General features: G+C 38.3%; 1 protein-coding gene across 4 annotated transcripts in view; it reads left to right on the top strand.

Annotated features, from left to right (window-relative positions):
- MEIS3 (Meis homeobox 3) overlaps positions 1 to 13,186 on the top strand; it is a 314,711-nt gene that overhangs the window by 259,131 nt on the left and 42,394 nt on the right. For all 4 annotated transcript variants that reach the window (XM_073549111.1, XM_073549110.1, XM_073549113.1 and 1 more), the window contains 3 exons: positions 5,621 to 5,823; positions 8,337 to 8,484; positions 10,145 to 10,195. In XM_073549111.1, coding sequence (XP_073405212.1) covers positions 5,630 to 5,823; positions 8,337 to 8,484; positions 10,145 to 10,195 — 393 coding nt within the window. In that variant the 5' untranslated portion in view covers positions 5,621 to 5,629. The remainder of the gene's footprint in view (positions 1 to 5,620; positions 5,824 to 8,336; positions 8,485 to 10,144; positions 10,196 to 13,186) is intronic.

Genomic DNA, 13,186 nt, shown 5'->3' with positions numbered 1-13,186 from the left:
AATACTGGACCGAAATGTGCTACACTATGCCAGAGGCAAATGTAACAGAATATACTGATCAGCACTCAAACTATACCAAACCAATATATACTATACCACAGCCAAATGCAACAGAGTATACTAATCAGCACTCAAACTATACAGAACCAATATATACTATACTATACCAGAGCCAAATGTAAGAGTATACTAATCAGCACTCAAACTATACAGAACCAATATATACTATACCACAGCCAAATGCAACAGAGTATACTAATCAGCACTCAAACTATACCAAACCAATATATACTATACTATACCAGAGCCAAATGTAAGAGTATACTAATCAGCACTCAAACTATACAGAACCAATATATACTATACCACAGCCAAATGCAACAGAGTATACTAATCAGCACTCAAACTATACCAAACCAATATATACTATACTATACCAGAGCTAAATGTAAGAGTATACTAATCAGAACTCAAAACTATACCAAACCAATATACTGTATAGTATACTATACTATAACCGAGGCAAATGTAACAGAGTACACTAATCAGCACTCAAACTATACAAAACCAATATATACTATACTATACCAGAGGCAAATGAACACAATATACTAATCAGAACTCAAAACTATAGAAAACCAATATATACTATACCAGAGCCAAATGTAACAGAGTATACTAATCAGCACTCAAACTATACAGAACCAATATATACTATACTATACCAGAGGCAAATGTAACAGAGTACACTAATCAGCACTCAAACTATACAGAACCAATATATACTATACTATACCAGAGGCAAATGAACACAATATACTAATCAGAACTCAAAACTATACAAAACCAATATATACTATACCAGAGCCAAATGTAACAGAGTATACTAATCAGAACTCAAACTATACAGAACCAATATATACTTTACTATACCACAGCCAAATGTAACACAATATACTAATCAGAACTCAAAACTATACCAAACCAATATACTGTATAGTATGCTATACTATAACAGAGGCAAATGTTACAGAGTACACTAATCAGCACTCAAACTATACAGAACCAATATATACTATACTATACCAGAGCCAAATGTAACACAATATACTAATCAGAACTCACAACTATACAAAACCAATATATACTATACCACAGCCAAATGCAACAGAGTATACTAATCAGCACTCAAACTATACAGAACCAATATATACTATACTATACCAGAGCCAAATGCAACAGAGCATACTAATCAGCACTCAAACTATACAGAACCAATATATACTATACTATACCACAGCCAAATGCAACAGAGTATACTAATCAGAACTCAAACTATACAGAACCAATATATACTATACTATACCAGAGCCAAATGCAACAGAGTATACTAATCAGCACTCAAACTATACAGAACCAATATATACTATACTATACCAGAGCCAAATGCAACAGAGCATACTAATCAGCACTCAAACTATACAGAACCAATATATACTATACTATACCAGAGCCAAATGCAACAGAGTATACTAATCAGCACTCAAACTATACAGAACCAATATATACTATGCTATACCAGAGGCAAATGTAACAGAGTACACTAATCAGCACTCAAACTATACATATACTATAATAGACCAATATATGTTATAATATACTAGACCCATACATAACATACTAGTTAATAAACACACAAACTATACAAAACCAATATTTACTATAATATACCAGATTCAAACGTAACAGAATATACTAATCCTCATTCAAAACTATACAAAACCAATATATACTATACTAGATAATCAACACTCAGAGCTCTACAAAAAACTAATATGTACCATAATATACTAGACCCATATGTAGCATAATGCTTTGGATACTAGATAATAAACTCTCCAACTACACAAGACCAATAAATACTATAATAGACCAATATACACATGTCTCATGTGTAACATAATACTCTGGATACTAGATAATAAACAGTCAAACTCTGCTAAACAAGTATATGTTAATATAATAAACCAATAGATCTTAAAATATATATAAGAGCACTATGTACTGTAATAATATACTGGACCTATATGTAACATAATACTCTGGATACTACCTAATAAACGCTCAAAATATACAAGAACAATATATAATATACCAATATTTACTATAATATACTGGACCCATAGATAACATAATATACTAGATAATAGACACTAAAACTATACAAAACCAATATATATTATAATATACTAGCCCAATATATGATATAATATACTTGACTAATGTATAATAGACTCATGTAACATACTCTGGATACTAGATAACAAAACACCAATCCATACTATAATATACCAGACCAATATATAACATAGCTTACTAGACCCCTTATAGAACAGCACATTGGATACTCTATGGACTAAAACACTCAAAAGTATACAACACCGATCTATAACATGACCTACTGGACGTATATCAGGCACTATACACATGTACTGTAAAGTGCTGTCCACACAATGCGCTAACATATACTGTAAATGTATCATATATACTTCACTAGAAACCTAAATGATACTATACCCTTCGGTAAACACATAACATATACTAGACACATAAAATGTACATATTATATGCCAGACTCACCAGAAAAGAAACGGAATCCTTTATATCATAGACTATACTGGACACATTTTATCACATAGCACACAGGATGTACAGGAGCAGTTTCCCAACATTGTATCAGCCTACTTTTTTAGGGTATTTCTTTGGCTCCTTCTTCTGGATGCATGATGGACCTCTAACACTGCAAGACTCTCAATAACACCCACAATGCTGGTAAATACGCTTTACTTTTAGGAAATGTAGATTATATTCCAATTATAGTGCACAGGTCCTGTATTGTATGTATGTATATATATACACACACATACATGCTGAGTACACATTGAGTCCTTGGCAGTGCTTTCTATTCTGCACAAGCAGCTCCCTGCACTGTGTATACAGCCTCCTCCAGGCTCCAGATCACTTCTTCCCTTGTAGAAAACTTTCTGTTCCAAGCAACTGAAGTTTCCTTGTCTCTAGCCGCAGAAGAGATGTTATCTCCAGCCTGAGAACAGTCCTGCTGCTGCCTCCGCACATATTTATATATACACTTATCTCTATATGTTACCTTATAGTCTGACTATATATATGTATAAATACACACAAATATAATACTCCATGCGTGTATACTGACTGTATACTGTATGTATGAACACAGCAGAGTCCTGCAATATTTTATACTGATTTTATCATGTCTGCATTACACACAGCACAGTCCTGTAGCTTTATATACTGGACACTGTGTGTATAAATACACCGCAAAGTCCTGCAACCTTATTTCCTGATAATATAATGTACATATCATAAGTCTTATGGCCTCATATACTCTCTGCATAGCATGACGTGCTATATATATATATATATATATATATATATATATATATATATATATGGCACAAACCTCAAACACACCCGATCACTATGCAAATAACACAATTGCTCTAATTAGTTCTGCACAAATTAACATTGGAATGTCATCCTCATTAAATGTGTGAAGTTAGAGAGATGAATGTGTTTATTGCCCCAGCTCCCCCTTGCTGCTTTATAGTATAATATATATATATATATATATATATATATATATATATATATATATATACCGTATACACCATAAATATGTATTTTGACTGGGATGTAGATGGTTATGAAAGAAGGAAAGAAGTCGACTAAAGTTTTTATTCATGTGTAAAATAGGGGAAAAAAGAACATAGTAAAAAGTATAAATATTTATTTGTAAGTGTAAACAATACCAAGAAAAAAAATATATAAAACATAATGAAATGTTCATAATATACACAGTTGTGTTTATTTGTATTGTGTGTAATGTGTAAAACATACATTATCTATCTATCTATTATCTATCATCTATCTATCTATTATCTATCTATAAAATATTATCTATTATCTATTTATCATCTATCTATAAATCTTTCAATACATATAAAATGTGTGTGTGTATGTTTGTATAGTTGGAGTAGATGATAGATAGATAGATAGATAGATAGATAGATAGATAGATAGATAATAGATAGATATGGGATAGATAGATAAATAGATAGATATGGGATAGATAGATTAATAGATAGATATGGGATAGATAGATTAATAGATAGATATGGGATAGATAGATAAATAGATAGATATGGGATAGATAAATAGATAGATAGATAGATAGATAGATAGATAGGTAATAGATTGTTCTCTGCTGTATACTGTAATCTTATACTTTCCAGTAGGTTTGCACCATGTAGAAGTGCTCAGTAGTAATTCACACACTTGTCCAAACTTTCCCCTGTCTCCAGGGCCGAGGCAGGAAAATGTGAGGAGAGAAGGGCTTCTGGACAGAGATTTGCATTTTACAAAAGTTTCTTTCCAGTTGACTGATTGCTGTTTGGGAATGGAGAGAACTGAGTGTGGGAAGAAAACTACTAAATAAAAAATAATACAATATATTGTGTGTTAGGAAGAGGATAATTTACTCAGGTTGATGCACGTATCACTGACGATTTGCATAAATTACTGTAATACAGCAAGGCTAAATGAAAAAGGATAATAAAATGAGGATTTTTTTCTTTGCCCCCTCTAAAACTGTTAAACTATGTAAAAAAAAAATAAAGTCAATAATTAAGGCCTGACAATAAGTGTAATTTTTTTTTAGACAAGTGATCCAGTGTTAGGTTCACCCATTATGTATGAAAATCAATAAAATACATTTTCTTCTCCAAATAATCCAAATTCACATCCAAACGACGATTAGGGATTGTTTCAGATTGCTGTTTTTGGTTAGTGCCTAATAGAACATTTCTGCTTTTAAGGGAAAATACTAAAAGTTTAGTTTTATATTACAGGACCGGTTTCTGGGTTGTAAAAATCTATTTAAAAAATAAGAAGGAAAAGTGTATTAGGGAGAGATGTAATTAAAAAAGAGAGGTTTGGGAGTTTTTATTTTTGTATTTATAATAAAAAAATATTAATTTTAATTGCATGATTTTTTTTTAAATAAAAATGTTTATATTTTAGTTATGGAAATTGAATTTGTTTCATTTATGAATTATATTTCTTTCATTGGTGAAAAAATAATGTAAGTGATATATGCACAAAAATAATATATATATATATATATATATATTACTTGTAGCTGGTCATTAGAGCATTGTGTGATTGTGTGTAGACTTTACAGACAATATTGTACATGTATTTATGGTATTGACGCCTAGATCATACGTTGTATGTGCAGTATATGGTACGTGCATGGTGACTGCAATATACTATGATCATCTTTTATTCCCAGATGTAGCAGAGCTGAGTTGGTCATATGTGTCACAGTCTTTTCTTGTGGATTTCTATTGCACTTATTGATTATCAGACTCCATGGAGGTATCCACCAAACCGTAAAATGACCCTTTCAGCTCTGCTACATGTAAAGTGCATGCCATGTTGTGCACAATACTTGTTCTGCATGTGATACATGTATCTATCTGCAGGGATGTATTGAGTAACCTCTCCTGTCCTGTGCTTGCAGTACGATGAGATGGTGCACTACTCGGGGTTAGATGGGATCTCCCTAACAGGATTTGGGGATGCGCACCCCGGAAGAGCCATGCAGCATCACCCCCTAAGCCAAAGCTCACCCTATGGAACTGCTGGGGCACCTCATCGGGTCCCTATGCCCCCCGGGATGGGCAGCAACGATGGCCTGAAAAGGGAGAAGGATGAGATTTATGGGTAAGCAATGCTGGCGCCTCATGAGCTCACTGCTGGCTGCACATTAGTGCTGCTGACCCCTTGGCGTAATATAACATTTGCAGATCTTACAGGATCATAGCTGCTTGAACGATACGTCCACGGTGTTCACTTATGTGTTATACAAATGTACACTTATGAATTTCCCTAAGTGTCCCTCACGCACATCCATCACAGGATCAGGACCGCAGAGTAACGTGTGTTGTGTGATTGCGAGCTCTGTGGTCCATGGATCTCACCAAGGCCTGTGCTAATGCTGGCGATGGCCTGTAGAGCGAGCATGGACGGCCTTCATGAGGAGTCGCATTTGCTCCGTGGTGTGGGGCTCGTACATAGAGGCGAGCAACGTATGTGACGTGTATAGAGTTACTTTCTGGTGTATTGGGTGGAATTAGTTGTTGGCCATTCCCTTTATTGGTATTATATATATATAAATTCTATGTATGGGATTATACAATCACCTCCCTGCACTGTGCACGGGTCCAGATCTGTGCACACAGGGTGTAATGTGTAGCAGACTGTAGTGTGCTATTGTATATGGAAATCTCACATGGTTATTCACATTGGTTTAAGTTACTAAGAGAAAGAGATATGAAATAGATAGATACAATGATAGATAGATAGATAGATAGATAGATAATAGATGGATAGATAGATAATAGATGGATGGATAGACATAGATAGATAATAGATGGATAGAGAGATAGATAATAGATAGATGATAGATAGATAGATAATAGATACAATGGTAGATAGATAATAGATGGATAGAAAATAGATGGATAGATAGATAATAGATGGATAGAGAGAAGGATAATAGTTAGATAATAGATAGATAGGTACAATAGATAGATAGTTAGATTGATAGGTACAGTAGATAGTTAAGATACAGTAGATAGATTTCATATCTATCTAAAATATGAAAAATGGGTGCAGCACCATCAATAGACAAAAAGTAGGGTGCAAAGCGTCCCAGATCTGGCCTGTCCTCCAATATATCCAATAAATAGAGGCAGCACTCCCATACAGAAAACATGTAATGGCCCATAGCGGCAATGGTGACATTTCTGTCCAAATAACTCCAAATAACTTGAGGAAGGTTGTCATTTATACTGAAATGTCGCCATTGCCGCTATGGGCCATTACATTTTTTTCTGTATGGGAGTGCTGCCTCTATTTATTGGATATATTGGAGGACAGGCCAGATCTGGGACGCTTTGCACCCTACTATTTGTCTATTGATGGTGTTGCACCAATTTTTCATATTTTAGATAGATAAGATAGGTAGATAGATAATAGATAGATAGATGACAGGTAGAAATATAGACAATAGATAGGTGATAGATAATAGATAGATGATAGATTATACATAGATAATAGATGGATAGATAATAGATAGATAATAGATAGATGATAGATAGATAATAGATAGATAATATTTGATAGATAGATGATAGATGAATAGATGGATAGATAATAGATAGATGATAGATAGATAGATGATAGATAGATATGAAATATATTATCTATCTATCTATCTATCTATCTATCATGTATCTGTCTTTCTCTCCTTCTATACTCATGTAGTAGCTGATACTGAATATGCTATATATATTTTATTATTGTGTACCTCGTTGTATAAGAATCCGCTCTCGCGTTGGCCCTGATTTTTGCAGTGTACATTTGTGGATTACGTCGTAGTGTTACCACAGATATATGTGTCTGCCCTTCTTGTGTCTGTGATTATTCTCATGGCCAGGACCATCCTGAGCTCCATATATCCCTGTAATTTACCTATGATCTGAGTGATTAACCCTGCTGGGGGTCTGCACGCTCTAATCTCATGTTCCCCTGACGGCCATTGCAGTGGCTGAGCCCCTTATTCTTATTTTATCTGTGTGTGTATATATATATATATTTTGTCTGCTCCCTCATTATAACTGTATATATACAGTATTATGTCAGCTGGCTCTGTATATGTAGGGAATTATGTCTGCACCTATATCTGGTGTCAGAGGCCTGGTAATGTCAGCACAGTTTTCTGATTCTAGGAGCTTGCAATCTAAACACGAACCTGAATTATTTTTTTTTAAAAAGTCACAATTCGTAGCAGGAGATTTCAAATGCTCATTAAAGTAGTGAAAAAGAGCCGGTATGTAACACTATACCACCCACTGCCCGACTATAAATATACAGACACGTGTGAGCGTGCGGCTAAAAATACAGACGTCTTCATACACTGGCCCAATATAAAGTATACCCAGAGACGTATCTGTGATAGAGCATCATCAATGGTGGATGGAAGCATTTTTATGGCACGCGACGCCATCTTCCATGTCTGGATAAGAGGAATTTTCGATAAAAACTTGCCATTGTGAACAGATTGCGAGCTCTTGAGGCAGCAGCTGGGTGAGCGTGCTCTGTATATTGTGTGATTTCACTGTACCCCACGTGATGACCTGACGCGTAACTGTGACATCTCCCCTCCCGCACAGACACCCCCTGTTTCCCCTGCTGGCGCTGGTGTTTGAGAAGTGTGAGCTGGCTACTTGTTCGCCACGGGATAATTCCGGCTCCTTCCCAGGGGGTGACGTGTGCTCCTCGGATTCATTCAACGAAGACATCGCTGTATTTGCCAAACAGGTCAGTGCGACTTGCAGAGCGGAGAGCCGCCGACGGTTCTTTAGATGTGGTGGCTTTTATCAAGAGACTCGGTCTGCAAAGAAGGTGGATTTAATTAACACAAAGCAAAACGACTCCCTTAGAAGCCCCCCGAATGCTGACAGCATACAAAGACCAGGTGGCCGCGTGATCGATGCATCTTCGCCGTCGTGGGGGTCTCATAGGAGCTCCATATTTAAGGAAACACCCCCCACACTATTTTTATCAGGGGGGGTGGCGGGTAAGGAGGTTCCTTTTAAATGCAGCAGAAACATAAAGGCCCAGATTCGCCTTTCTTTTCGGATTTTGCGCCAAATGCATCAAAACAAATAAATCTGGTGCAACTTTCAAACGTGCTTTTTTTTTGTTGCTTTATTTACTCCTTTTTTTTAGCAAAATGTCGTAAAAACCTTTTCATAAGCTTTAAAATGTTGCGTTTTCGTTTAAAAAAAAAAAATTAGGTTTTGTACTCCACTAAATAGAGTAACATTGGGTAAAAATGTTGCAACAGTTTAAAAAGTCACAAATGATGCGAGGGCTTAAAAAAATAAGTGTAAAAATTATGCAAAAAACATACAAAATTTGGCACCAGAATAGAAATAAATCCAAACTTTGACTTGTGCAAAAAAATTTTAAAAAAAATGAATCGGGGCCAAACATTTTCATTTATTTGTTTTTTTTAATTACACAAGGAGAGACTGCAGGGGAACTGCAAGTCCCAGAATGTTTTCCCTATACAAGCATTGCCGTATTTTGGAAAGTGCTGGGAATTTGGTCCCATGCAGGGGGAAAAAAATAGGGTCTACTTTTGTGCACAGGATGTGTCTGGTATAACAGCTTACCTAAATGCTGCAATACCAGCTTCAACCACCTGCCAAATGTGGCGCTATTTAAAAAACCAAAATTCCCACACCCAACTATTTTAGAAACTTCTTAAAACAATTGTAAAACCTTCACAAAAGCGCACAACGTAAGGATGTAGGAAGGAGGATACTGACTTCTTAAGTGGACCTTGGAAATGGATATGTGCAAAACCCCCTAAAAAGGCGCGCAAGCACATACATACGATAAGACGATCCATTGCCTTCGACATATGTGCGACAGCATCGTAATTATAAGTGTGAGCATAATGACTAATAATGAGCCTGGCTGTCGATACAAGCCTGGGAGACTGTAAAGAAAAGGGATGGCGGCGTCGCGTGTGATGTGTTCAAGCTTCGTGTAATAAGGATACGAAGGGTTAAATTGTGATCTCTTTTTACGCAATAAAATAAAAAGGGCGTCAGGGGGGAGAAATCAATGGGTAACACTTAAACAAGCCCCAATCACTCGCTGCTCCTGCTACAGTTGTTGCTGTTTTTTTGAAGTTGGGCATTAGGATAAAATCTCGATATCTGAGCGCTGATGTTTTATGGATGGCGAAACCAAAAAGGTTTAGGACATAAAAGCGAAGGATGCTGTCAGGAGGCCGCGGTGGAGGCTTCTCCCGGGAAGCGCCAGGCGGGAAGATCAACAGTTTAATAGATTATTGGAGATTAAAACGCAAAGTTTATCTGGAGTAGGACTGATGGGAGACGGGGGGGATGAACGCCGTGCCGGCCCAACAGATAATAATAACCTGCCTTCTGCTTCATGTCTCCAGGTCAGAACAGAAAAACCTCTATTCTCCTCCAACCCGGAGTTGGACAATCTGGTAAGTTGTGGGAAAAACCTGTTTTTCAATCGTATTGATCTGTCGCAATATGGATTTTAAGAGTGCTCCCCTAAGTGCAGAGCTGCTGATACTACACACGCCCATGTACTACTCATGCCTTACTATAAGGGCGGTTTCACACGTCAGTGTCTCCGGTACGTGTAGTGACAGTTTTCTCACGTACCGGAGACACTGACACACGTAGACACATTCTAATGAATGTGTCTATGCAGAGGTCAGCGTGTTTTCACGGACCGTGTATCCGTGTGCAAAATACGCTGACATGTCCGTTTTTGTGCAACCACACGGATCACACGGACCCATACAAGTCAATGGGTCCGTGTAAACACGTACCGCACACGGATGGCGTCCGTGTGCCATCCGTGTGCCGTCCGTGTGCGTTTTTAGGAGTCATAGGATTAATATTGAAACCAATTATTTCGCTACATGGACACAGACACACGGATAGCATACGGATCACACACGGATGGTACACACGGACATACGGATAGCACACGGATCACACACGGTTGGCCTACGTATCCACACGGACACGGATAGCTCCGGCACCGGTTTTTCCGGTACCGGAATTATCTGGACGTGTGAAACCGCCCTTAGGCTGTGTGCCCACGTAGCGTTTTTTAAGCGTTTCCGCTGCGTTTTTAAATGCGTGATTATGCCGCGGAAACACTTAAAAAAAGCATTCCATGCATTCCTAATAGAAAACGCACATGTTGTGCCAATGGTGCGTTTTTTACTGCTGCGGAATCGCTTAGCGGTAAAAAATGCAAGCATGTTCATTAATTTTGCGGAATTGCCCGCGATTCCGCATACCATCAATTGTATTGGCGAAAACGCATGCTAAAACGCTTGACAAACGCTTAAAAAGCGTGTCAAAAACCACATGCGTTTTCCTGGGAGCAGAGTGTGCGATTCTGCTCAGGAATTATCTGCTTGAGAATCGCTACGTGGGCACATAGCCTTACACTACAGTATAACTGCCCTAACCTAAAATGGGTGATAACAGTGAGCAATAGATTGCAGGTTTAATCATTTACAAACATGAAACACCTTTCCTGACCTATACTTCTGAGTAAACACCTTCCTGATCTATACTTCTGAGTATACACCTTCCTGACCTATGCGTCTGAGTGTACACCTTCCTGACCTATACTTCTGAGTATACACCTTCCTGATCTATACTTCCCAGTATACACCTTCCTGACCTATACATCTGAGTATACAGCTTCCTGACCTATATGACTGAGTATACACTTTCCTGACCTATACTTAATAATAATAATAATAATAATAATAATAATAATCTTTATTTATATAGCGCCAACATATTCTGCATCGCTTTACAGTTTAACAGTTTCAAACACAACAGTCATAAGTAACAACGTTAACAATAATGCAATAATTCAAGCAAAATAAAATGACCCTGTTCATGAGAGCTTACAATCTAAAATGAGGTGGGGGAAATACAAAGTACAAGTGTGTATTTGCAATGATATTCCAGCCATCTTGAGGGAGTGAGGGATAGATGGAGATAGTGAATGGGGTACGCGCACACACTTACAAATAAAATGACTTTGATTAGGGAACGTGGTAGGCTGCTCTGAACAAATGTGTTTTGAGGGAGCGCCTAAAACTGTGCAAGTTGCAAGTCCTAATTTCTTGAGGTAGAGCATTCCAAAGGATTGGCGCAACGCGGGAGAAGTTTTGGAGTCGGGAGTGGGAGGTACAGATTAGTGCAGAGGTTAGTCGAAAGTCGTTTGCAGAGCACAGTGATCGGCTAGGCCAATAGACAGAAATGAGGCAGAGATTTGAGGGGGTGCCACACTGTGGAGAGCTTTGTGGGTGAGAACAAGTACTTTGAATTGGATCCTTTAATGAATGGGCAGCCAATGTAACGACTGGCAAAGAGTGGAGGCGTCCGAGTACCGATTAGCCAGATGGACGACCCTGGCTGCTGCATTAAGGATGGACTGGAGAGGGGAAAGTCGAGTGAGGGGGAGGCCAATTAATAGAGCGTTACAGTAGTCCAGGCGGGAGTGGATCAGAGTGACAGTGAGGGTTTTTGTTGTCTCCATGGTGAGGAAAGGGCGGATTCTAGAGATGTTCTTTAGGTGTAAGCGGCAAGAGCAGGCAAGAGATTGTATATTGGAGGTGAAGGAAAGATTGGTGTCAAACATAACACCCAGACAGCTCGCCTGCTGCTGGGGTGTAATTATGGTGCCACCCACGGAGAGGGAAATGTCAGATTTAGGGAGGTTAGTAGACGGCGGGAGAAGTTCAGTTTTGGAAAGGTTGAGTTTCAGATAGAGAGCGGACATGGTGTTGGAGACTGCGTACAGACAGTCACTGGCGTTCTGTAGTACAGGGGAGATAAGGTCATGGGATGACGTGTATAGTTGTGTGTCATCAGTGTAAAGATGGTACAGAAACCTAAATCTGATGATGGTCTGTCCTATTGGGCCCGTGTAGACAGAGAAGAGAAGGGGAACAAGGACTGAGCCCTGAGGTACCCCAACAGTGAGAGGAAGAGGAGATGAAGCGGAGCCAGAGAACAAAACACTGAAGGAGCGGTCAGAAAGATAGAAAGAGAGCAGTGTCCTTAATGCCTAGTGACTGGAGCCTAGAGAGTAGGAGATGATGGTCAACAGTGTCGAAAGCTGCAGAAAGGTCGAGAAGAATGAGCAGAGAGTGGTAACCATTACATTTTGCTTTCAGAAGGTCATTGGTCACTTTGATGAGTGCAGTTTCTGTTGAATGTAGGGGGCGGAAGCCAGACTGTGAAGGGTCTAGGAGGGAGTGAGTGGAGAGGTAACGGGTAAGGCGGGAGAAGACCAGGCGCTCCAAGAGTTTAGAGATGATGAGGAGATTGGAGACTGGTGTGTAGTTGTTTGAGCAGGATAGGTCGAGAGCGGGTTTCTTTAATAATGGAGTAATGATAGTGTTTGAAGGAGGAGGGAAAAATACCCGAGG

Source organism: Dendrobates tinctorius, unplaced genomic scaffold (genome assembly GCF_039654945.1).
Source record: "Dendrobates tinctorius isolate UK_male_01 unplaced genomic scaffold, ASM3965494v1 ptg000158l, whole genome shotgun sequence".
NCBI lineage: Eukaryota > Metazoa > Chordata > Amphibia > Anura > Dendrobatidae > Dendrobates > Dendrobates tinctorius.
Note: the sequence above shows the minus strand (reverse complement) of the source record. Positions and strands in the feature narration are given on the sequence as shown.